The 24,340-nt window shown below is 48.9% G+C and overlaps 1 protein-coding gene across 1 annotated transcript in view; it reads right to left on the bottom strand.

Annotated features, from left to right (window-relative positions):
* The window catches only part of adck1 (aarF domain containing kinase 1), a 512,025-nt gene that overhangs the window by 484,655 nt on the left and 3,030 nt on the right, over positions 1-24,340 (bottom strand). The window contains exon 2 of the mRNA XM_067992031.1: positions 6,695-6,833. Coding sequence (XP_067848132.1) covers positions 6,695-6,823 — 129 coding nt within the window. The 5' untranslated portion in view covers positions 6,824-6,833. The remainder of the gene's footprint in view (positions 1-6,694; positions 6,834-24,340) is intronic.

Here is a 24,340-nt window from a genome sequence, read left to right as displayed (position 1 = left end):
ACGCACACAACGCACCATGCACACAACGCACACAGCACACAACACACCATGCACACAACACACCATGCACACAACACACCATGCACACAACACACCATGCAAAGGCACACCATGCACACGCACACAACACACCACGCACACGCACACCACGCACACGCACACAACACACCATGCACACAACACACCATGCACACAACACACCATGCACACAACACACCATGCACACAACACACCATACACCATGCACACGCACACAACACACCATGCACACGCACACACCATGCACACGCACACACCATGCACACGCACACACCATGCACACGCACACACCATGCCCACGCACACACCATGCCCACGCACACAACACACCACGCACACAACACACCACGCACACAACACACCACGCACACAACACACCACGCACACAACACACCACGCACACAACACACCACGCACACAACACACCACGCACACAACACACCACGCACACAACACACCACGCACACAACACACCACGCACACAACACACCACGCACACAACACACCACGCACACAACACACCACGCACACAACACACCACGCACACAACACACCACGCACACAACACACCACGCACACAACACACCACGCACACAACACACCACGCACACAACACACCACGCACACAACACACCACGCACACAACACACCACGCACACAACACACCACGCACACAACACACCACGCACACAACACACCACGCACACAACACACCACGCACACAACACACCACGCACACAACACACCACGCACACAACACACCACGCACACAACACACCACGCACACAACACACCACGCACACAACACACCACGCACACAACACACCACGCACACAACACACCACGCACACAACACACCACGCACACAACACACCACGCACACAACACACCACGCACACAACACACCACGCACACAACACACCACGCACACAACACACCACGCACACAACACACCACGCACACAACACACCACGCACACAACACACCATGCACACAACACACCATGCACACAACACACCATGCACACAACACACCATGCACACAACACACCATGCACACAACACACCATGCACACAACACACCATGCACACAACACACCATGCACACAACACACCATGCACACAACACACCATGCACACAACACACCATGCACACAACACACCACGCACACAACACACCACGCACACAACACACCACGCACACAGCACACCACGCACACAGCACACCACGCACACAACACACCACGCACACAACACACCACGCACACAACACACCACGCACACAACACACCACGCACACAACACACCACGCACACAACACACCACGCACACAACACACCACGCACACAACACACCACGCACACAACACACCACGCACACAACACACCACGCACACAACACACCACGCACACAACACACCATGCACACAACACACCATGCACACAACACACCATGCACACGCACACAACACACCATGCACACAACACACCATGCACACGCACACAACACACCATGCACACAACACACCATGCACACGCACACAACACACCATGCACACAACACACCATGCACACGCACACAACACACCATGCACACAACACACCATGCACACGCACACAACACACCATGCACACAACACACCATGCACACGCACACAACACACCATGCACACAACACACCATGCACACGCACACAACACACCATGCACACAACACACCATGCACACAACACACCATGCACACGCACAACACACATTACACACCACGCACACACACAAACACACCATGCACACGCACACACACAAACACACCATGCACACGCACACACACAAACACACCATGCACACGCACACACACACACATTACACACCACGCACGCACACTACACACACCATGCACACGCACACATTACACACACACTACACACCACACACTTTACAAACATTTCACACCACGCACACACACCACACACCACGCACACACACCACACACGCACACTACACACCACGCACACACACCACGCACACACAAATTACACACCACGCACACACAAATTACACACCACGCACACACAAATTACACACCACGCACACACAAATTACACACCACGCACACACAAATTACACACCACGCACACACAAATTACACACCACGCACACACGCACACAACGCACACGCACACAACGCACACCACGCACACGCACAACACACCACGCACACGCACAACACACCACGCACACGCACAACACACCACGCACAACACACCACGCACAACACACCACGCACAACACACCACGCACAACACACCACGCACAACACACCACGCACAACACACCACGCACAACACACCACGCACAACACACCACGCACAACACACCACGCACAACACACAACACACCACGCACACGCACATGCACTACACACATTACACACCACGCACACGCACTACACACACATTACACACCACGCACACAACACACCATGCACGCACACCACGCACATTACACACCACGCACGCACACACACATTACACACACCACGCACGCACACATTACGCACACCACGCACGCACACATTACGCACACCACGCACGCACACATTACGCACACCACGCACGCACACATTACGCACACCACGCACGCACACATTACGCACACCACGCACGCACACATTACGCACACCACGCACGCACACATTACGCACACCACGCACGCACACATTACGCACACCACGCACGCACACATTACGCACACCACGCACACATTACGCACACTACGCACACACTACGCACACACCGCGCGCACCGCGCGCACCGCGCGCACCGCGCGCACCGCGCGCACCGCGCGCACCGCGCGCACCGCGCGCACACCGCGCGCACACCGCGCGCACACCGCGCGCACACCGCGCGCACACCGCGCGCACACCGCGCGCACACCGCGCGCACACCGCGCGCACACCGCGCGCACACCGCGCGCACACCGCGCGCACACCGCGCGCACACCGCGCACACACCGCGCACACACCGCGCACACACCGCGCACACACCGCGCACACACCGCGCACACACCGCGCACACACCGCGCACACACCGCGCACACACCGCACACACACCGCACACACACCGCACACACACCGCACACACACCGCACACACACCGCACACACACCGCACACACACCGCACACACACCGCACACACACCGCACACACACCGCACACACACCGCACACACACCGCACACACACCGCACACACACCGCACACACACCGCACACACACCGCACACACACCGCACACACACCGCACACACACCGCACACACACCGCACACACACCGCACACACACCGCACACACACCGCACACACACCGCACACACACCGCACACACACCGCACACACCACGCACACACCACGCACACACCACGCACACACCACACACACACCACACACACACCACACACACACCACACACACACCACACACACACCACACACACCACGCACACACCACGCACACACTACACACACCACGCACACACTACACACACCACGCACACACTACACACACCACGCACACACTACACACACCACGCACACACTACACACACCACGCACACCACGCACACACTACACACACCACGCACACACACATTACACACACCACACACACTACACACACCACACACACACTACACACACCACACACACACTACACACACCACACACACCACACACACCACACACACCACACACACACACCACACACACACATTACACACACCAGACACACTACACGCACACACACATTACACACACCAGACACACTACACCATGCACACATTACACACCACACCACGCACACACTACACACAATACACACCACGCACGCACACACAAACACACCACGCACGCGCCCACATTACACACCACGCACGCGCCCACATTACACACCACGCACGCGCCCACATTACACACCACGCACGCGCCCACATTACACACCACGCACGCGCCCACATTACACACCACGCACGCGCCCACATTACACACCACGCACGCACACACAAACACACCACGCACGCGCCCACATTACACACCACGCACGCGCCCACATTACACACCACGCACGCGCCCACATTACACACCACGCACGCGCCCACATTACACACCACGCACGCGCCCACATTACACACCACGCACGCGCCCACATTACACACCACGCACGCGCCCACATTACACACCACGCACGCGCCCACATTACACACCACGCACGCGCCCACATTACACACCACGCACGCGCCCACATTACACACCATGCACACGCCCACACACATACAACACACCACGCCCACACACTACATACACACACATTACACGCGCCACGCGCACAAACACACCAGGCACACATTACACACCACGCACACACATTACACGCACCACGCACACACTGCACCTCCCCACGCACACACACTGCACCCGCACACCAGCCGCGCGCACACATTACGCACACCAGCCGCGCGCACACATTACGCACACTGCACCCCACACCCCACCCCACCCACTACACCACGCGCACACACTGCACCCCCAGCGTGCGCGCACACACACACCGCGCGCACACACCACGCGCGCGCGCACACCACGCGCGCACACCACGCGCGCGCGCACGCACACACCACGCGCGCGCGCACGCACACACCACGCGCGCGCGCACGCACACACCACGCGCGCGCGCACGCACACACCACGCGCGCGCGCACGCACACACCACGCGCGCGCACACCACGCGCGCGCACACACATTATGCACACCACGTGCGCGCACACATTATGCACACAAACACACATTACACATCACACACACAGCACACGCCACCGCGCGCACACACCACGCGCGCGCACACACCACGCGCGCGCACACACCACGCGCGCACACATTACACACACCACGCCCCACCCCACCCACTACACCACGTGCACACACTGCACCCCCCACACACACCAGGCGCGCACACATTGCACACACCACGCACACACACACCACGCGCACACACACACAAGGTACAAACCACACATTATACACACACACACAATAGCCTTAACATAGAGTCTTTAACATAGAAAAACTTCCCCCTATTGCTTCACAGAGGCCTAATCAGAAATAAAATGGGCCAAAGACGGAGATATTAGCAGGGGTGATCAAAAGGTTGAAGAGGTGGGTTTTAAGGAGGCCCTTAAAGGAGGAGAGGGAGGTGGAGGGGTGGAGGTGTTTAGGGAGGGAATTCCAGAGCATGGAGCCTAGTGGCTGAGGCACAGCCACCAATGGTGGGGCAAAGGGAGTAGGGATGCGTAAGAGGACAGAGTTGGAGGAACAGAGGGTTTGGGAGAGGGTGTGGGGGGTGGGGGGAAGACGGCCAGAAGAAGTTACAGAAATAGGGAGGGGCGAATCCATGAAGGGACTTAAGCAGGAGGAAAAGAATTTTAAACCCGAGGCCTTGGGGCATCGAGCACCAAGGTAGGTCAGTGAGGACAGAGGTGATGGGCGAGCAGAACTTGGTGCGGGATGGAATACATGCAGCAGTGTTTTGGACGAGCTGAGGTTCACAGAGGGTGGAGAATGGGAGGCCGGCTAGGAGAGCATTGGAATAGTTGGGTTATGGGATGGAACTGACATGTTCTTTAAGGCACAAAACATGTTGACAAACAAAGTTAAAATGGAGGGTAGTTAGCAAAGAGTCTTATAGCTAGGAGCCTTATAATATGGACATGTAAATGGCAAATTAATTTCAATATAGGTAAGTGTGCGGTGGTGCATTTTGGTAGGGGGAATAAGAAGCCCACCTACTCCTGGGAAAATAAGCGTCTAAATGGGGTAGAGGCACAAAGAGATCCGGAGGTACAGATTCACAAATCATTAAAGAAGTGACGCAGGTTATCAAAGCCATAAAAAAAAAATCCAAAAAATCACTGGGGTTCATTTCTAGAGGAGAAGAATTCAAAAGCAGAAAAGTTATGTTAAACTTATACAGAACCTTGGGTGGACCACACTTAGGCGTACTGTGCATAGTTCTGGTCTCCATATTACAGAAAGGATATAGAGAAAATGCCAAAAAGATTTACAAGGACGACACCAGAACTGTGGTGATTTAATTATCAGGACAGACCGAACAGGCTGGGGCTCTTCTCTCTCGAAAAGAGAAGCCCGAGGGGTGACCTGATAGAGGTCTTTAAAATTATATCGGGGATCGATTGGGTAGACATAGAGAAGATGTTTCCACTTGCGGGGGAGACCAGAACTAGGGGCCATAAATATAAGATAGTCACTAATAAATCCAATAAGGAATTCAGAAGAAACTTCTTCATTCACAGAGTGGTTAGAATGTAGAATGTGCTGCTACAAGGAGTAGTTGAGGCGAATAGCGTAGATGCATATAAGGGGAAGTTAGATAAACACATGAGGGAGAAAGGAATAGAAGGATATGCTGATAGGGTGAGATGAAGTAGGGAGGGAGGAGGCTCGTGTGGAGCAAAAACACAGGCATAGACCTGATGGGCCGAACGGCCTGTTTCTGCGCTGTAAATTTATTTAATTCTATGTACAGGTGGGATGATACGGGAAAAAAAAAACAAAAGCTTGGTACAATTTACAATTTAAATACAACTTACAGTGGTCACAGCTCGTCCAATTCTAACCAGTCCGACGTCATTAGGGTCCACACGCGACGCAACATATAGACCAGACACCACCAACCCTGCGGTAGCTGCTGCTCCGAGTCTCAGGAACCAGCTCGCCATCACAGGACCACTGCAAGATTAAAAAAAAACGGAGATTATCAGCAAACCTCCGTCAGCAGGAAGGAAAATATCAGGACTCAAGATGTGATCTCAGCCTCTGTCCCCTCTTGTAGAATCTCTTTCAATAGCAAGCAAAACAGGAAGCGGCCGGGATGCTCCTGCACCCCCACAGCCACCAATTTCCCCCCTCACCTCCTGCGCAACAATCACCAACTAGGGTAGCCAACCCTCCAGGATTGCCCTGGAGTCCCCAGCAATTAAAAGATTTAAACTAGTGGACGTTGTTGAGAGCAAACCAGGAGAAAAAAATGATCATAGTGGCATTGTTAAAATTGTGTGCGCTTTTTTTTTTTCATTTTTATAGTAGGTACAGCACAGGAGGAGGCCATTCGGCCCATCGTGCCTGTGCCGCCTCTTTGAAAGAGCTATCCAATTAGTCCCACTCCCCTGCTCTTTCCCCATAGCCCTGTACATTTTCTTTGTTAGTTATAAAAATATTGGAGATGAAATAAAAGGGAAGGCGGTATGATTGGCGGGGTGGTTGGAGGTTAAATGATGAAACCTCCAGGAATACATCCAACCAGAAACTGGCAACCCCGGCACCAACTCAGTGTTCAGTGCATTCCCAGATGGGTAGATGAGATCAGAAAGTTGCCATCGGGGCCTCCTCCACCCATTCCCCAACCCGCTACTGGATTCAAGTCCGTCTCTAGACAATGTCTTTGAAGACTTTTGATATGAAAGAAAGAACTTGGATTTTTATGGTGCTTTTCGTGTCCTCAGGATGTCTCAAAGTGCTTTTACAGCCAGTGAAGTACACCCGAAGCGCAGTCAGGTTTGTTTGTTTTATGGGCAAAGTCCCAGGAACAGCAATGAGATACTAAAAACATCTGTTTTTTGTTGGTGTTGGTTGAGGGGTAAATATTGGGCAGGGCACTGGGAGAACTCCGCTGCTCTTCTTTGAACAGTGCCACGGGATCTTTTACGTCCACCTGAGAGGGCAAAGAGGACCTCAGTTTAACGGCTCATCCGAAAGTCATATCCAACATATAAAACACAAAGCAATGCCCTCGCTGTGCCAATTGTACCAGCACGAACTCCTCCGATTGGGGAACGTGTTTGATGAACACATCTGAGGTGAAGAAAATTGATAAAACCTGCAATTATGGCGCTGGTGCTATTTCTGTCCATCGCTATAGAAACATCTTCTCAACTGGTTCTTAAAACAGAAACGTGAGAAAGCTGCTCAATGGAAAAATTGCAGAAGCTGCATTCTGGAGGCAGAGGAACCACAGTCTAATTATTTCACATCTTGTCCCCGACCCTCTCCAGCGCGTCCCGTGCCCTGAGCTGTATTCCAGCCAACAGAGCTTCACAGGTGTGTCCCCCCCCCCCCCCACCTACTCCCACAGATTTTCCCTCTCTAGCTTCCAGGGCCACACCTGGAATTTCAGGAGTCATCACCGCCCCGCTCCCCCCCACCCTCACCACCGCCCCACCCCCCTTAAGGTACCAACAAACCTTTACGTCCTACCGCTCTAGGACATGGCATGTTGGGAGCTCCAACGTGCTGCACCAAGCACGGCTCTGAACATTCCCTCACACCAGATGTCTTTGAACTTAAAAGCCTAGGTGAAGGGTCAACTAAGTTCAAAAGGAAGTAATAACTGGGTAATGGATGAACTTGAGTTTTAAAAGGCTGTAGAATGTGGGCGAATGGGGGTAATGAGTTGCACAGTTTTCAAGTGCTGGTAAATAATGGGGGATGGAATTCATCTCGGGCGAGGACGCAAAACGGACGGTATCGCTTCTGGTGCCCGTTATGCGTCCCGTCAGTGGGACTGAATATCGGGAGAGACACAGAACTGGCGGCAGATGGATGCCGTCCATTTTGTGTCTGGGCCCAAGTCGAATTTCAACCCCAATGAGCTGGAGTCGGAAATGGTGCAACGAGCCGCGAGGGTCGATGGTATGAACGGCCGCTCTCGGCAGGGAGTCCCACCTGCCAGCTGCACAGGTGGAATAAAAACAGAAAATGCTGGAAAAGATCAGCAAGCAAGGCAGCATCTGTGGAGAAAGAAACAGAGTTAACGTTTCAGGTCGAAGACAAATAATAATAATGAATTAAAAAACGGGGAGCAGTGGTTATGGTCTGAAGTTATTGAACTCAATGTTGAGTCCGGAAATAGATTTCAATAACTTTAGACCATAACCACTGCTCCCATTTTTTATCATTATTTTTTTGTTGGACTGCAGCTGCTGGTTATGGTTCTGCTGATGCCATTTACAGTTCCTCCAGACTGATCTTTTTCCTGTCCCATTGCTACCCTCCTGGCCTTGCACCATCATCCCTTTTGTCCTCCACCCTTTTGTTCTTTCCTCCCCTTCCTCCCCCACTTTCCCTGGCTCTATACTCGCTTAAAAACTTGAACTCTTTAGCATCTTCCAGTTCTGATGAAAGGTCTTCCACCTGAAACATTAACTCTGTTTCTTTCTCCACAGATGCTGCCTCACTTGCTGAGCTTCTCCAGCATTTTCTGTTTTTTTTCGGATTTTCCAGCATCCGCAGTATCTCGCTTTTGATTTAGCTGCAAGGGTGGGCAAGTCATGAGTCGGCAGCCCACAATTTGTCATCCGAAATGCTATACAATGTCCCCAGTTTGCATGGCGGAGGGCAAGGACTTACTTGTACCACTCATTTGTAAAGTCAACCCCTTTGATTTTGACAGCGTGAAAGGAAGGACAAGGAAAATCTAGAGCTTAGAAGGAATAAGAGAGGAAAGTCCAGGGGAGACAGTGAACGTAGCCCAGAATCAATGAAAAAGGAGAGATTATTGGAAATCACCACCTGTTTTTGGCCAATCACACAGCAGGTTTTGTGCACGAGATCTGCGGCTACACAAGCCGCACTCTTATTGAGCGCCGGAGGAATCTTAAAATAGCTTCAGAATGGGCTGCATGTCAAATAACCTCCCTACAGACACCTCAAAATAATTCGGCGACTAATTGCTTTCCGACTCCCAGTGTTTTGCTGCATTAAATAATATTAATCCAGCGCAGTGAAATAATTGTACACACACAGGGCACGTGAGCAAAACCAGTCAATTTGGATAAGTGGTGTTGAGATAAACGGCGTCTGACCCCGGTGCATGCGATTTATATTCAGTGGGTGTATAACATGAGGCGGAATATTCCTTTTACGTGACCTGCAGGCCCCACGTTGCATCCGCTCGACAGGTTCCGGCCCTGCTCGCTGCCTTAACACAAGTTGCGACAACACTGCGCCCTTCCCAGCAGATCAGCAGGGGCCCGTCAGAACCCGTCACGGTGCCGAGTCCGATGTTCAGAGGTGCTGAGACTACACAGAACGGGAGTAGCAGCGTCAAAACAGCGCGTGGAGCTCGGACACTGGGCACGCAGGAGAAACAGCTGCATCCTGCGATGGGAACATAAGAGGGCTGCTAGTCTAGGGGCCCTGGGCACAGAGAACATTCAGGGCCCCTCCGCACCCCCACCCCGTCCATTAAAACACAAACATGTAGTAAAATGCATGAAGGAGTAGGATGTTTACACACTGCATTAGTAATAAGGCAAATCATATAATGTACTACAATTAAATGAAAGGGTTTTAAGTTTGTCACGCACAAAAATATAAAATAACTGTTTGTTTTCGGAAGATTGGTTAACTAATATGCAATGATTACGACAAGGGTCGTGTGTTTATGTGTCTGCTGGAAATTGCGTTTTCAATAATATTAAGGGTGTAACAAAATATGAAAAAAATACAAACACACAGATAACATGAGAATGTACGTCTTGCCTTTGTGAACTGCAAGGGCAAGTGGCACTATTAATATCATAACCAAGCTGCCGGCTCTGCATCGACCCCTTCTAACGATATTTATAAATGCAGGAAACCCCTGGTGTGGGCCCCATATTTGGCTGAGCCCATGGACATGTGCGTTAATCCGCCCCCTGGCTGGAAGGAGCGGTGGAGGGAGACCTCTGCTGTGATTCCCCCAGATTCTGCTCAGGGCCACAACAGAACTCCTCCCCCCCCCCCTGCACCCCGGTAATGTCTTCATTGAAAACAAACAATTATGTTCCACTGTAGTTTGTGCGTATACGTTATGAACAGTATTTATTGACATTTCACAAGATGGGTTTGCTCAAGAAAGTTCTTCAGCCCATCTGATCTCATCCATTCAGAATACCAGCTTTCCACTGAAATATCCAAGTGCTTCGGAGGAGATTCCAGGATCCTGACCTCAACTAACCTTTGTTAGCAGCCCATTCCAGCTGTTGGTCAACCTCTGGGTAAAGAAACATCTGTTCTAAACGCACCCTTCACAAAACTAAGTCCTTTTGCCCCACTTCTTTGGTGCATCAAAGTATTACTCCCGATTTACTTTCTTCTGCATTTGAAACAGGCTCGCAGAACCGAACTAATAAGGTGGAATGGCAATGCGTGAACTAGGACGTCTAACGTTAAAATCTGAGCTCGCTGTTAAACACTCACTGTTTGCTGCGTGTGAAAAGATTGTTGCTCTGCAGTTAGCTAAATCTTTCACAAGGACATCAAAAGACGATGCATCCAATCCCGGGTAACCAAGAAAGTTACATAAGACATTGGAAATCTTCCTTAATGGAGAGGCACACGAGCGCATTCACACTACACCAGCTTCCGATCCCCCAGGTGGGTCGGAGAGGAATTTTCCAGAATTTCTTTTCCCTCATTGCCCTTGGGGATTTTAATCTCTTTTTTTGCCTCTTCCCAAGAGGTCGGTGTTGGGTGGGGGGCGTCTAATCACGATGTTTCACGTTTCGTGGCTGTGTGAGGCAGGTTTGATGGACCAGATCGTTTTTTCCTGCCCATCATTTTCGTATGTTCGTATGCAAAAACAAAATTCCTGCAGGGAACAAGTAACGCTCTATGTTTGCCAAGACACCGGGGACAGCTTCCCTGCTCTTCTTCAAAATAGTGCCATGGGATCTTTTACATCCACCTGAGAGGGTAGGCAGGGCCTCGATTTAACGTCTCATCCAAAAAGAGGGCACCTTCAACAGCGCAGCGCTCCCCCAATACTGGCACTGGAGTGTCAGCCTAGATTTTGTGCTCTAGTCTCTGGAGTGGGGCTCGAACCCACGACCTTCTGACTCAGAGGTGAGAGTGCTACCCACTGAGCCACAGCTGACACCACGATATGGATATCATGGGGATTTGCTCCCTTTGGGAGTTAGAGTGAAACAGTACCAACATTCCCGATGACAATGAAACAAGTGGGATAGAAACCACAATCGAGTGGATCGTACACAGTGTGTGGATGGATCAGCTCGGTTGGCCAAATCATCTTTTCTTGTCTCGTGCTGTCTTAGGTTCAGAGGGGAGTCGTTGGATAAGTTGTATGAATCAGTGTAAAAATGGTTCACACACACGCACTTCCCAAAAGAACTTAAAACAAAAACAACTTGCGTTTAAGCAACAACCGTTTAGAGCCTTCCCACCATTGTATACTGAGGGGATGCAAACAGGGAAAAACCCCCTTGGGCAGAATGTAAAATTCAAACTGATGTAATGTATCTGTAATGTACCAGTAATCAATAATCTGTATTGAGTGTAATGCAATGAGGCACCCGAGAGTGTCATGAACTGTAATTATGTGCAATGTGTAAATTGAACTGTACTTGATGTAACCTGCAAATTGTATAATCTGTATTGTGTACATTTGGAATGTGATGACAACTGTATGTATTGTTGCAAATTTTATGAATAAAGTATATTTTTGGGGAAAAAAACTTACATTTATATAGCGCCTTTAACATAATAAAAACATCCCAGGGCGCTTCACAGGGGCGATTATCAAACAAAATTTGACACCGAGCCACATAAGGAGATATTAGGACAGGTGACCAAAAGCTTGGTCAAAGAGGTAGGTTTTAAGGGGGTGGGGAGATTTAGGGAGGGGATTCCAGAACTTAGGGCCTCGGCAGCTGAAGGCACAGCAGCCAACGGTGGAGCGATTAAAATTGGGGATGCGCAAGAGGCAAGAATTGGAGGAGCGCAGAGATCTCGTGGGATTGTAGGGCTGGAGGAGGTTACAGAGATTGGGGGGGGGGGCGATGGGGGAGGCCATGCAAGGATTTGAACACAAGGATGATCAATTTTAAAATCGAAGTACTGTTATTTAAAAGCAAAATACTGTGGATACTGGAAACGTGAAATAAAGAAAAAAATCCTGGAAGACTCTCAGCAGGTCAGGCAGCATCTGCGGAGAGAAACAGACATGAAAGGTCATCGACCTGGAACGTTAATTCTGTTTCTCTCTCTGACCTGCTGGGTGTTTCCAGCATTTTCTGCTTTTATTCCCAAAAGAACTTGTTCAGTCTAATGAGTGGAAGTCACTCGCAGCAAAATTTTAGCAAAACAAAAAAAAAACTCACGGCAAAGTTGGTTCTGAACAATAGAGGTAACCAGCCAGTGCCTGAAGAAAAGTCACTGCTCTAACTCCCTGACTGCACCACAATGAGAGGGTGGGGGGGGGAAAGGGGGGAAAGCTGCAGGATTTGTTTTGCAAATAGGGAAGATGAGAGAATTTGATTTCACGAGCAAAGAGAGAAGTGGACAGTGAAATATTTTTTTTAAAACTTTCTAAGCCTCTTATTTATATTAAAAGTAAATACTAAATTGTGCTGAGCTTATAGCGAGTGCTACATCTCCATCCTCTTACAGCAAAAACCAATTAGAAACACGCCGTTTAGCATCGCATTTACCCCGGCAGCTTCTGGCCCTGTGGATTCTGCTCCATTGCTCGACTTGGCATTAATTAACCCTTTGAGGACTGCAGTGCCCATCCGTATGTGTAAACATCCGTATGTGAACACACAAGCTCACCAAGGTCGGTTCGGAGAGAATGAGTTACCGTATACAGTTTTGAAATTTATTTTAATGATTTTCATGTGAGCTACGTTCACCGAGGCTGTGGGACTGGATGCTCCCCTGCTCTCTACGTCCCACGTCAGAGCTGCCTCCAAGTATAGCGCAAGTTAAAATTCCTCTATGCTCGTCCTTCATACTCTCCAAGGTCAGCTCAATCAACTCTGCCCTGTTAATCTGCCTCTTAATTAACCCCAAGCTGACTACACGATTGACATTCTTCAGAAGCCATGGGTTTGAGCCACTTTACAAAAGGAGCCTCCCTGGTGCTGGTGACAATCACAGCACTTCATTTCCAGACAAAACACTGCTTAGTTTGTGAAGTGTTAAAATGGGGAGGTTTCCAGGTTGGGAATATAAAAGCGATTGGTTTTTAGTGTGCTGCTCACACCTCACGCCTCTCAATCATTACGTCCCTGCACTCCTGCTTGGGGATCAGAGCCACCATCAAGAACAGAGCGCAGGTCAGACGTTCCCGATTTCCTGTGCCCTCCGCAGCTGGGAATACAGCGACTGCACGGCCGAGTGGCTGCGGACATTGCAGGATATACAAAGTGCCCTACCGCCAATGGGAAGTTCTCAGTCCGTGACTGGATGGGGTACGCTGGCCGTGCAGGAGGTCTCATGGTATCCAGATATCCAGCTTCATCATGTACACCACAACTTTACATAGAATGTACGGCACAGTAACAGGCTATTCGTCCCAAACTGATCTGTGCCGGTGTTTATGCTCCACACGAGCCTCCTCCCACTCCTAATTCATCTCACCCCATCAACATATCCTTCTATTCCTTTCTCCCTCAGGTGTTTATCTAGCTTCCCCTTAAATGAATCCATGCTATTCGCCTCAATCACGCCATGTGGTAGCGAGTTCCACATTCTTATCACTCTCTGGGTAAAGAAGGTTCTCCTGAATTCCCTATTGGATTTATTACGGACTATCTTATATTTGTGAACCCCTAGTTTTGGTCTCCCCCACAAGCAAATTTCTCCCATTAATCTTCTTACCCTCCAATAAAAAAAGACTTGCATTTATATAGCGCTTTTCATGACCTTAGGACGTCCCAAGGCACTTTACAGCCAATGAAGTACTTGTGAAGTGTAGTCACTGTGGTAATGTAGGATATGCGGCAGCCAATTTGCGCATAGCGAGTTCCCAAAAACAGCAATGTGATAATGACCAGATAATCTGTTGTTAGTGATGTTGATTGAGGGATAAATATTGGCCAGGACCCTGGGGAGAACTCCTCTGTTCTTCAAATAGTGCCATGGGATCTTTTACATCCACCTTGGTTTAACATCTCATCCAAAAGACGGCATCTCCAACAGTGCAGAGCTTCCTCAGTACTGCCCTGCAGTGTCGGCCTACATTTTGTGCTCAAGTTTCTGAACCCACGACCTTCTGACTCAGAGGCAAGAGTGCTGCTCACTGACACCTAAGGGTCATCTGCATTCAGATCTTTTCCTTATTTTTACGTTTCCTTTCTGGGTCTGCTGTAGAAATGCTACACTTGGCCACCTCACCTTTTGGGCTAGGGATGGGAAAATCAGGCAGGTTTCCCCACTCCCAATTGTTCTTCAGTGACACCCCCTCCACTCCCCTCCCCATCCCCAGAAAATGCACGTGAATGTCCAGTGAAGAGAGGATTGGACTCGGCTGTAACACTCTCGAATGTGACAGAATGGGATGCGTCCAGTTTCAGGTTATAAGAATTTCTCCACTGCACTTTTTATATGAACTTGTAACGTGGCCAAGGCATTGAAGATTGTTAAAACGGAAAGTCTATATTCTGAGATTGCCTCAGTCACTTTCTCTTGTTGGCCAAATACTCAAATTGTCCAGGGACATCACATGAGGCCCGGAAATCAAAATAAGCTTCTTTTCCCCCCAGTGTGTACCATTAGCATTTCCTGGGAGCCAGAAATAAATTCCAATCAGTTTTATCTCACGCCAATCTAAAAAGGAAAGAACTTGCATTTATATAGCGCCTTTCATGACCTCAAGAAGTCCCAAAGCACTTTGTAGCCAATTAAATCATTTTGCAGCGTAGTCACTGTTGTAATGTAGGAAACGCGGCAGCCAATTTGCACACAGCAAGATCCCACAAACAGCAATGTGATAATGACCAGATAATCTGTCAGTGATGATGGTTGAGGGATAAATATTGACCCCAGGCAGCGGGGCGAACTCCCCTGCTCTTCTTCGAATAGTGCCATGGGATCTTTTACGTCCACCTGAGAGGGCAGGTACACAACTCATTTGTACAGCTCTCCTAACCATCTACCCAGGTGACAGAAACCATTAACATGGATTACCATGACCCTTAAGAAAGCAGAGCTGTGATCTGCTATGGCCAATCTATCGGGAGGTATCCTGCCAGCAAGACGCTTGCCTCCTGTGACAGCTTCTCATGCTTCAAAGCCTATCAGGCTGGTGTATCGGAGCCCTGGTTTTGTTAGTTCATTTCACCCAATTTGAATCAGTAGCTCAGCCTGAGCTACACAGTCTGCCAGCACAGTGCATTTCCACCTAGCAAAGAGTCAGGTGTACACAGTGGCATTCTATACCATTTCCGGTGCGTACCCCTGTAGTACATCGATGGGAGGTTTGCTCCATCCCAGATACTTCATGCATAATGACAAGTTTCGAATCATGGGAAGAGAGCATGAATGAACAGTGTTGGGTGATAGCCAAATTGTAAAAACCCACTGGGGCCAAACTGCCTGCCCACACTCTACTGTTCAGGCTGGAACATGAAAAAAAAATGACTGGTACCATTGGAACTGAACAGCAAGATAAGAAAACTACATAGAATTTTACAGCACAGAAACCGGCCCTTTGGTCCAACAGGTCTGTACTGGTGTTTACGCTCCACCCAAGCCTCCTCGCATCTTACTTCATCTCATCCTGTCAACATATCCTTTTATAGCTTCCCTTTAAATGCATCCCCTTAAATTAAGAATGGCACTGAGGAGACATCCCTCATCTCCTCTTGAGGCCTCCTTGTGCAGCCTGGATCAAATCAGGAGCTGAACAAAGTGGCAGGTATTGACCGTTCCTCTTGCTGTATTGCACAGTGTGTTGGTGCTTCAACAGTGATAACCAGTGAAAACGGCAATAGTACCTTTAATACTATTGTACTGCCAGCTGTCCACAGGAGATGTAATGCCCAAAACCCAACAAGCCTGCATTTAAAAATAAAAACCCTCAGCTTCTGTCATTGTCTAGGAGAGCGGTTGTTTTATAAACATGGGCAAGCAGCGGGTAGCGTACCGGTGATGTGTGGGTCAGCTGCATAGTTTGAGACGGTTAAACTCTAGCAGTTCCCCTGCCCTGACTTAGGAAACCTTAAACCTTGGCTGTCGTTAAGCAGCAGTGAAGCTCTCTACACTTAGGCTAATGGAGGGAGTCGCCAAAAGCAACTTGGCGACTCACGCCAACAGAAACTCTTCAGGGGTATGGGATTTCCCCTTAGCTTGGTCTGGAGACTCTGGAGCCTGATGATGGGTTCCTACAGGTGTCAGTCACCCGACTGATCAAACAAAAAGAATTTTAGTTTTAGGGACAAAAATCACAACAACTTGCACTTATATAAGCGCCTTTAAAGCAGTGAAAAAAACGTCCCAAGGCGTTTCACAGGAGCGATTATCAGACTAAATTTGACACCGAGCTACATCAGGAGATATCAGGACAAGTGAGGTTTTGAGGAACAACTTAAAGGAAGAGAGAGCGGTAGAGAGGAGGAGAGGTTTAGGGAGGGAATTCCAGAGCTTAGGGCCTAGGCAGCTGAAGGCACGGCCGCCAATGGTGGGGCGAAGGAAATTGGGGATGGGCAAGAGGCCAGAATTGGAGGAGCACAGGGATTTGGGAAGGTTGTAGGAGGTTACAGAGATTGGGAGGGGCGAGGTCAATGGAGGGATTTGAACACAAGGATGATAATTTTAAAGTTGAGTCGTTCTGAACCAGGAGCCAATGTAGGTCAGCGAGCACTGCAGTGAGCCTCGATTTTACAATTGTTTTCACACACAAAACACAGTCGCTGGCTGCTAATAGGACTGTGGGAAGGAATGGTCACATACCAATAGCTATAACTCAACGAACACACTGGAGTCCACGATTCCGAGGCTGTAATCTAATCTTGCAGTTTCTGACACTGTCTGAATCACCCTCTTGATTAGATTATGGCTGAGCAATCACTCCCTGTCCCCCTATTATACTCTTTAGAGGTATTAACATATGTATTCGCTGATCTCCTTTATAATACTAATCTTTCTGAGCCACACAGAAAACATGTCACAAAGCCACACATGCAAACTGACCCAAACCCCACACCTTCTCTTATTCATCCCCTCATTAATCTATTACTTTCTGTCATGTATTTATACACACCAGCGATTTTATTCAACCTGCTAAAAAAATATCTGCCACCAGGGCTGAGTGAGATCACTGCACAGGTGAGCAGGGCAGAGTGGGAAGGCATGGGTTTTCTTGCTCCCGAAGGAGCAAGTTCTTAATCAAAGCCACGTCAATTGGGGAAAAGGAACGAGCAAAGGCTGGACCCTTCCACTACAGGAAGCGGAAGAACGTGGAGAGGAGAGCCTCTCCCTCGACACGTGCTCAAAGCCTTCTCCCAGGATCGAACAGGACACCGGGTTTGCGAACAGTCTGGTCCAGCCCGAGAGACTGGCCCGGGAGAGGGATGGGTACAGTGACAAGGGAGCAGCACTTGTGACAGAGGCGGAAGGCGATGGCTTCAGTTTGCTCAAAGTTGAACTGGAGGAAGTTAAGACTTAATCCAAGGCTGGATGTCAACAATACTGAAACAGTTAAGGGGTCAAAGGGGGTGGTGGAGATGCAGAGCTGGGCGTAACTGGCATATACGTGGAAGTTGACCCCGTGTCCCGTTCACTCATCACCCGCTGCGCTCGCTGACCCACATCGGCTCCCGGTGCGGCAACGCCTCAGTTTTTAAAAACTCTCACCCTCGTTTTCAAATCACACCACGGCCTTGCTCCTATCTCTGTAGCCTCCTCCAGCCCTACAACCCTCCGAGATCTCTGCGCTCCTCAAATTCTGGCCTCTTGCGCATCCCTGATTTTCATCACTCCACCATTGGCGGCCATGCCTTCAGCTGCTTGGGCCCTAAGCTCTGGAATTCCCTCCCTAAACCTTTCCGCCTCTCGACCTCTCTCTCCTCCGTTAGGACGCTCCTTAAAACCTACCTCTTTGACCAAGGTTTTGGTCACTTGTCTTAATATCTCCTTATGTGGATTAATGAAAGGGGAAAAACATACAGGGATTAGTATAAACAGAAAAACTAACGGATAAAATGGTGGGATTGAAACTGGAAAAATCACAGATCCCATCCAAAGATATTAAAAGAAAAATAAGTGAGGAACCGTCGGTTATAATCCGTCAGAACTCATTCAATTCAGGGATACAGCCAAAGGATTGGAAGGTAGAAAACTTTACACCTTATTCAAAAAGAAAGAAGGGGCAAACTGAGAAAGTACAAGCCAGTCTGAGAAAATCAGTCGTGGGAAAATTGCTATAATCCATCATTGGTGACAGAGTAAGTGAGCACTTGGAAATATATAAGCTGATTAGGGAGAGTCAGCACTGCTTTGTGAAAGGTAGATCATGTCTAACTAAGGTAATAGACCCTTTGAAAGAGTCGATGAGATGGCGGAGAAAGAATCCACGGATGTTGCACACATGGATTTTCAGAAGGCACTTGATAAGATTCCACACAGGAGGTTGCTAACTACAACTGATGCACGTTACCGGTTTAGGGCCTAGCCGAGGTACCTTCTCAGGTTCAGTGGCATCAGTCACGCCTGTAAGCAGATCCCATTCCCCTGTACGTGTCAGGGTTGACTCACAAGGCCCAAAATCTACTTATATCATATCGCAACCTCAGGGAGACGTGGCAATGTGTCCCGTTGACAAACAAACTGGATATCATGGGGTAAATTTTTACCGCGAGCCGAGAAGGGAGCGGGGAGTTGTGGTAGATTTCCGGGTGCGAAACCCAGAAGGTAAGTGGGCTGGTCGCGTGACCTTAATGAGGCCAATCAATTGCACTTTGAGGTTTCGAGTCTGGCTGGCTGTCGGCCAGGTAGGCCTGCTGCAGCAGGCCGCAGTCAGGGATCGGAGGGAGGGAGCGAGGGATCACGGGTCGGGGAGAAGATCAGGGAGGGGGGAGTTGGAGGGCCGAGGAAGAGATCGGGGAGGGGGCCAAAAAAGATGATCGGAGGTCGCTGGAGGTCGACTGAAGAGTCGGAGGTAGGTGGGGGTCCACCATTCGAGGGCGGGGGAGGCGGCCGATCGCGGGGGTCCTGCCGGCCAGGTGAGCTTGTTGGGCCTGGATGAAACACTCCTGCTCCTCCAGGCCCACAAGCAGTGCAATGAAGCACTCACCTCATGGATCCAGCCCTTCCCGCCTGCTTTCAGCCAATGTGAATGGGAAGCGATGGGAAACCTGAACAGGTAAGGTGAAATTTGTTTTATTATTCCAATGCACAAAATATTAAGTACCTCATGTACCTCAATAAGGTGCATTGCCCTTTTAGTATCGGTCCACCGGCTTTAACTGGGGACGGGACTTCCTGGTGTCTGCTCTCCACACGCAGTTAAACCTGCCGGGGTTAAACCCAGAAGCAAGCGTGTTGGAGCCGGGATGTGGTCCCGTTCTGAAAACGGAGGATTTTTACTCCCCGCCCGCCCCCAACCCACTCATCCTTGGGGATTAAAATTTATCCCCATGTCTCTCACACTTACATTCACATGTGCTTCTCCAACCTTTCAATAGGTAGGACTAATGACTGCTCTGTCATTAGATGGGGTCAATGACAAATCAAAAAGCTGGTTTATTTTTCAGGACATGTGACTGAACAGAAGTTGCAATTCCAGACTCCTAGACTTCTCTTAGGACAACACAAAACAATAAATCACAGTACACCATCCCAAGTAGAAGATGGAATATTCACTTCTTGCCTTATTTCCTTTCAGGTCAGCTTCTAGCTGGGAAAACTGACCTGCCTTATAGCGTAGATGCACTTAAGGGGAAGCTAGATAAGTACATGAGGGAGAAAGGAATAGAAGGATATGATGAAGAGGGGTGGGAAGAGACTCGTGTGGAGCATAAACACCGGCATAAACCAGTTGGGCTGAATGGCCTGTTTCTGTGCTGTAAATTCTATGTATTTCTATGTAGCTCAGGCTCAGACCTGCCGTCTCGCATCCTTTGTTAGACCAGACTGACTGCCTGTGTCTGTGACTCTATCTCTGTCTCACCTCCCCCTGCACATCGTTCACCTGACGAAGGAGGAAGCCTCCGAAAGCTTGTGAATTTAAAATAAAATTGCTGGACTATAACTTGGTGTTGTAAAATTGTTTACAATTGTCAACCCCAGTCCATCACCGGCATCTCCACATCATCACCTCCCCCTGTTCGCAGTCAAAAAGGAAAGTGCCAGGCACGCCCTGCTGAGCATCCATGACAACAACTTGTATTTATATAGCACCTTTAACATAGTAAAACGTCCCCAAGTACATCACAGGACCGTTATCAAACAAAATTTGACACCGAGCCACATAAGGAGATATTAGAACAGGTGATCAAGAGCTTGGTCAAAGAGGTAGGTTTTAAGGAGAGAGAGGCAGAGAGGCGGAGAGGTTTAGGGAGGGAATTCCAGAGCTTATGGCCTGGGCAGCTGAAGGCACGGCCGCCAATGGTGGAGCGATTAAAATCGGGGATGCGCAAAAGGCCAGAATTGGAGGAGCGCAGAGATCTCGGAGCGTTGTGGGGCTGGAGAAGGATACAGGGATAGGGAGGGGGCGAGGCCACGGAGGGATTTGAAAATAAGGATGAGAATTTTAAAATCGAGATGTTGCTGGACTAGAAGCCATTGTAGGTCAGCGAGTACAGGGGTGATGGGGCTTGGTGCAAGTTAGGATACAGGCAGCAGAGTTTTGGATGACTCAAGTTTATGGTGCAGAGACTTGCCTACAGAATGGATGTGACCTGTTTATTGATTATCGAGACAAGCTAATGAATTGCTTATTGTTTACAGTCTTTGGGGAAACAACTTCCATTCGTGCCCTCCCCACCAATTTAATCCCCCTCCCTGGCCATTGTCTTATTCCTTTGTCCTCTTTGACCCCGAACTAAGCTTCCAACTCCATATACTCTCCATCACCAAAGACCGCCCACTTGCACCTCCATAACATCATCCACCTCCGTCCCCGCTTCGGCCGATCTGCCGCTGAAACTCTCATCCACTCCTTTGTCACCTAATAGACTTGACTATTCCAATGTTCTCCCATCCTCCAGCCTCTGTAAACTTCAGCACATCCAAAACTCTGCTGCCCATATCCTATCCAGCACCATCTTCTCTGACTCTGGCCTCTACTGCGTCCCACCCTTCGGCCCACCATTGTTGGGGGGCTGTGCTTTCATCATATAGACCCCACGTGCTGAAATTTCCTCCCTAAACCCCTCCACCTTCCTTTCCTCCTTTAAGGCCTGCCTTAAAACCCGTATCTTTGACCAAGCTTTTGATCATTCCTCCTAATATCTCCTTCTTTGTCTCAGTGTCTATTTTTGTCTGATTACGCCTCTGTGAAGCTCTTTGGGACATTTTTCGATGTTAAAGGTAATGTTAGAAATGCAAGTTGTTGTTGTAAATGGGGAAGCACTAGGGGTCGGGGTACAAAGTCAATAAAGCTAGCTCGCAGGTACAAAAGGCAAGCAAATAGGCTGGGCTTCATCACATGAATGTAAGTGCTATTACCAAAATAATATAGATTGGCCAGACCTCATTAGAAATATTATGTTCAGTTTTATGCACACCGCTTTAGGGAGGATATACTGGCCTTGGGCGACCTGGGGAAAAAGGAACAGAGTTGTGAAAGTCTGGGTAATATTCCCTGCAGATGTGGCAGTTTAAGGGGTCATCTGATTGAGGTATTTAATACAATGAAGGGAATCAACAGGATAAAGAAAGAGTAACTCTTCCCTCTAGTTAAGGACATAACCTTAGAATTTGAGCTACTCCAGTGAAAAGGAAATCCAGGAAAAATGATTGCGAGAATGTGGAATGCCTCAGGCCATAAATGCAAGGTCACTGCAGTGTTTACAAGGGAGATAGATATTTACTTAGGGTATTAAAGGATATCGAGAAAGGACAGTGAATTAGGAATAAAAATCACAAGGCTTTCATGGCTAACAAAAATGGTGCAGAAGTGTCAATGGGCCAAATGGTCTTCTCCTGTTCCTATAAAACCTGCGCTACCACAGGGACCATATGGTCCTGGGTTTGACCGGTCAGTCCGTGCCGAGTTATCTGATCTCAGTAGCACTACAATTGGCCTCATGGCCCTTGGCCTGTAGATGGATGGTGGTGAGGAAGTGAAATCAGCCAGAATTCCCATTCTGGATCGATTGAGCGCCCTCTGCTGAAAAGTGTACGTGGATATCAGGTAAGCTCAGCTGTGATGCCCCTGATGGTCAAATTGCCTGTCTCAATCCTTGTCTAGGTTGACTCATGAAGAATAGCCACGTCGGCAAGCTATCAGGGGGCTACCAGTTACTTGTGGAATCGTACCCCTAACAAGAGTCATCTACCTCAGAGTTCTGCACATGGGCGTTAACATACATGGACAGAGCCCTCTTCTGGTGGGAGAGTTAGATTGGGAGTGAGTTACTATATACTCCCAGTTGTGAATCAATACTACAGCTGATAATCTAAGACCCATAGCTATAAGACACTGCAGCCTTAAATTTATAAAAATGATGAGGATCCCTTAGGCTATGCTGGGTATTGACTCATTTTCCTTATAAGTGCTGATCGCAATATCTTTACTAAGAGTTTCTGGTTGACAAAGGGCTCCGTCGCCTAGTTAATCCAGACCAGGTTGGGTTTATGAGGAAGATGCATGCTACTGCCAATATCAGGAAGACATGGACAGATTAGCAGAATGGGCAGAAAGGTGGCAGTTGCTAGTTAATGCGGGGCAAAATATTTCAGGAGGAAAACCAAGGAATGGGAGAATACACTCATTGGAAAGACACTAAAAGTTGAACAGAGACCCAATTCTCTGAAAGTGCGAATGCAGGCAGATAAAGCCATAAAAAGGCCATGGGTATTTTGGGTTTTATAAATGGGAACATTGAGTACAAGAGTAAAGAAATAATGATAAATTTGGGCACGACATTGGTTAGGTCACAGTTAGAGTCCTGTTGTGTTCAGCTGATTTCCAAACAGGATATTCATTACCACAAAACTCTCTTGCATATCACAAGCAAACACCTGTGTATTTGAAATCTCACCATTTGGAACAAAAAAGGTGACTTCACCTGGCTTTTTTTAGTTTCCCCCTGTGTATTTTAGTAAGTAGTGTGAGGACATTATCTGCTGACAAGCAGCAACCCTTGGGAAAACAAACTTGCATTTATATAGAATAAAAAAGACTTGCATTCTACAGAAAGACTCGCATTTCTACAGAAAGAAAGACTCGCATTTCTACAGAAAAAAAGACTCGCATTTCTACAGAAAGAAAGACTCGCATTTCTACAGAA

Source organism: Heptranchias perlo, chromosome 10 (assembly GCF_035084215.1).
Source record: "Heptranchias perlo isolate sHepPer1 chromosome 10, sHepPer1.hap1, whole genome shotgun sequence".
Lineage (NCBI taxonomy): Eukaryota > Metazoa > Chordata > Chondrichthyes > Hexanchiformes > Hexanchidae > Heptranchias > Heptranchias perlo.
The sequence above is the reverse complement of the archived record's forward strand: the minus strand, read 5'-3'. Positions and strand labels throughout refer to the sequence as shown.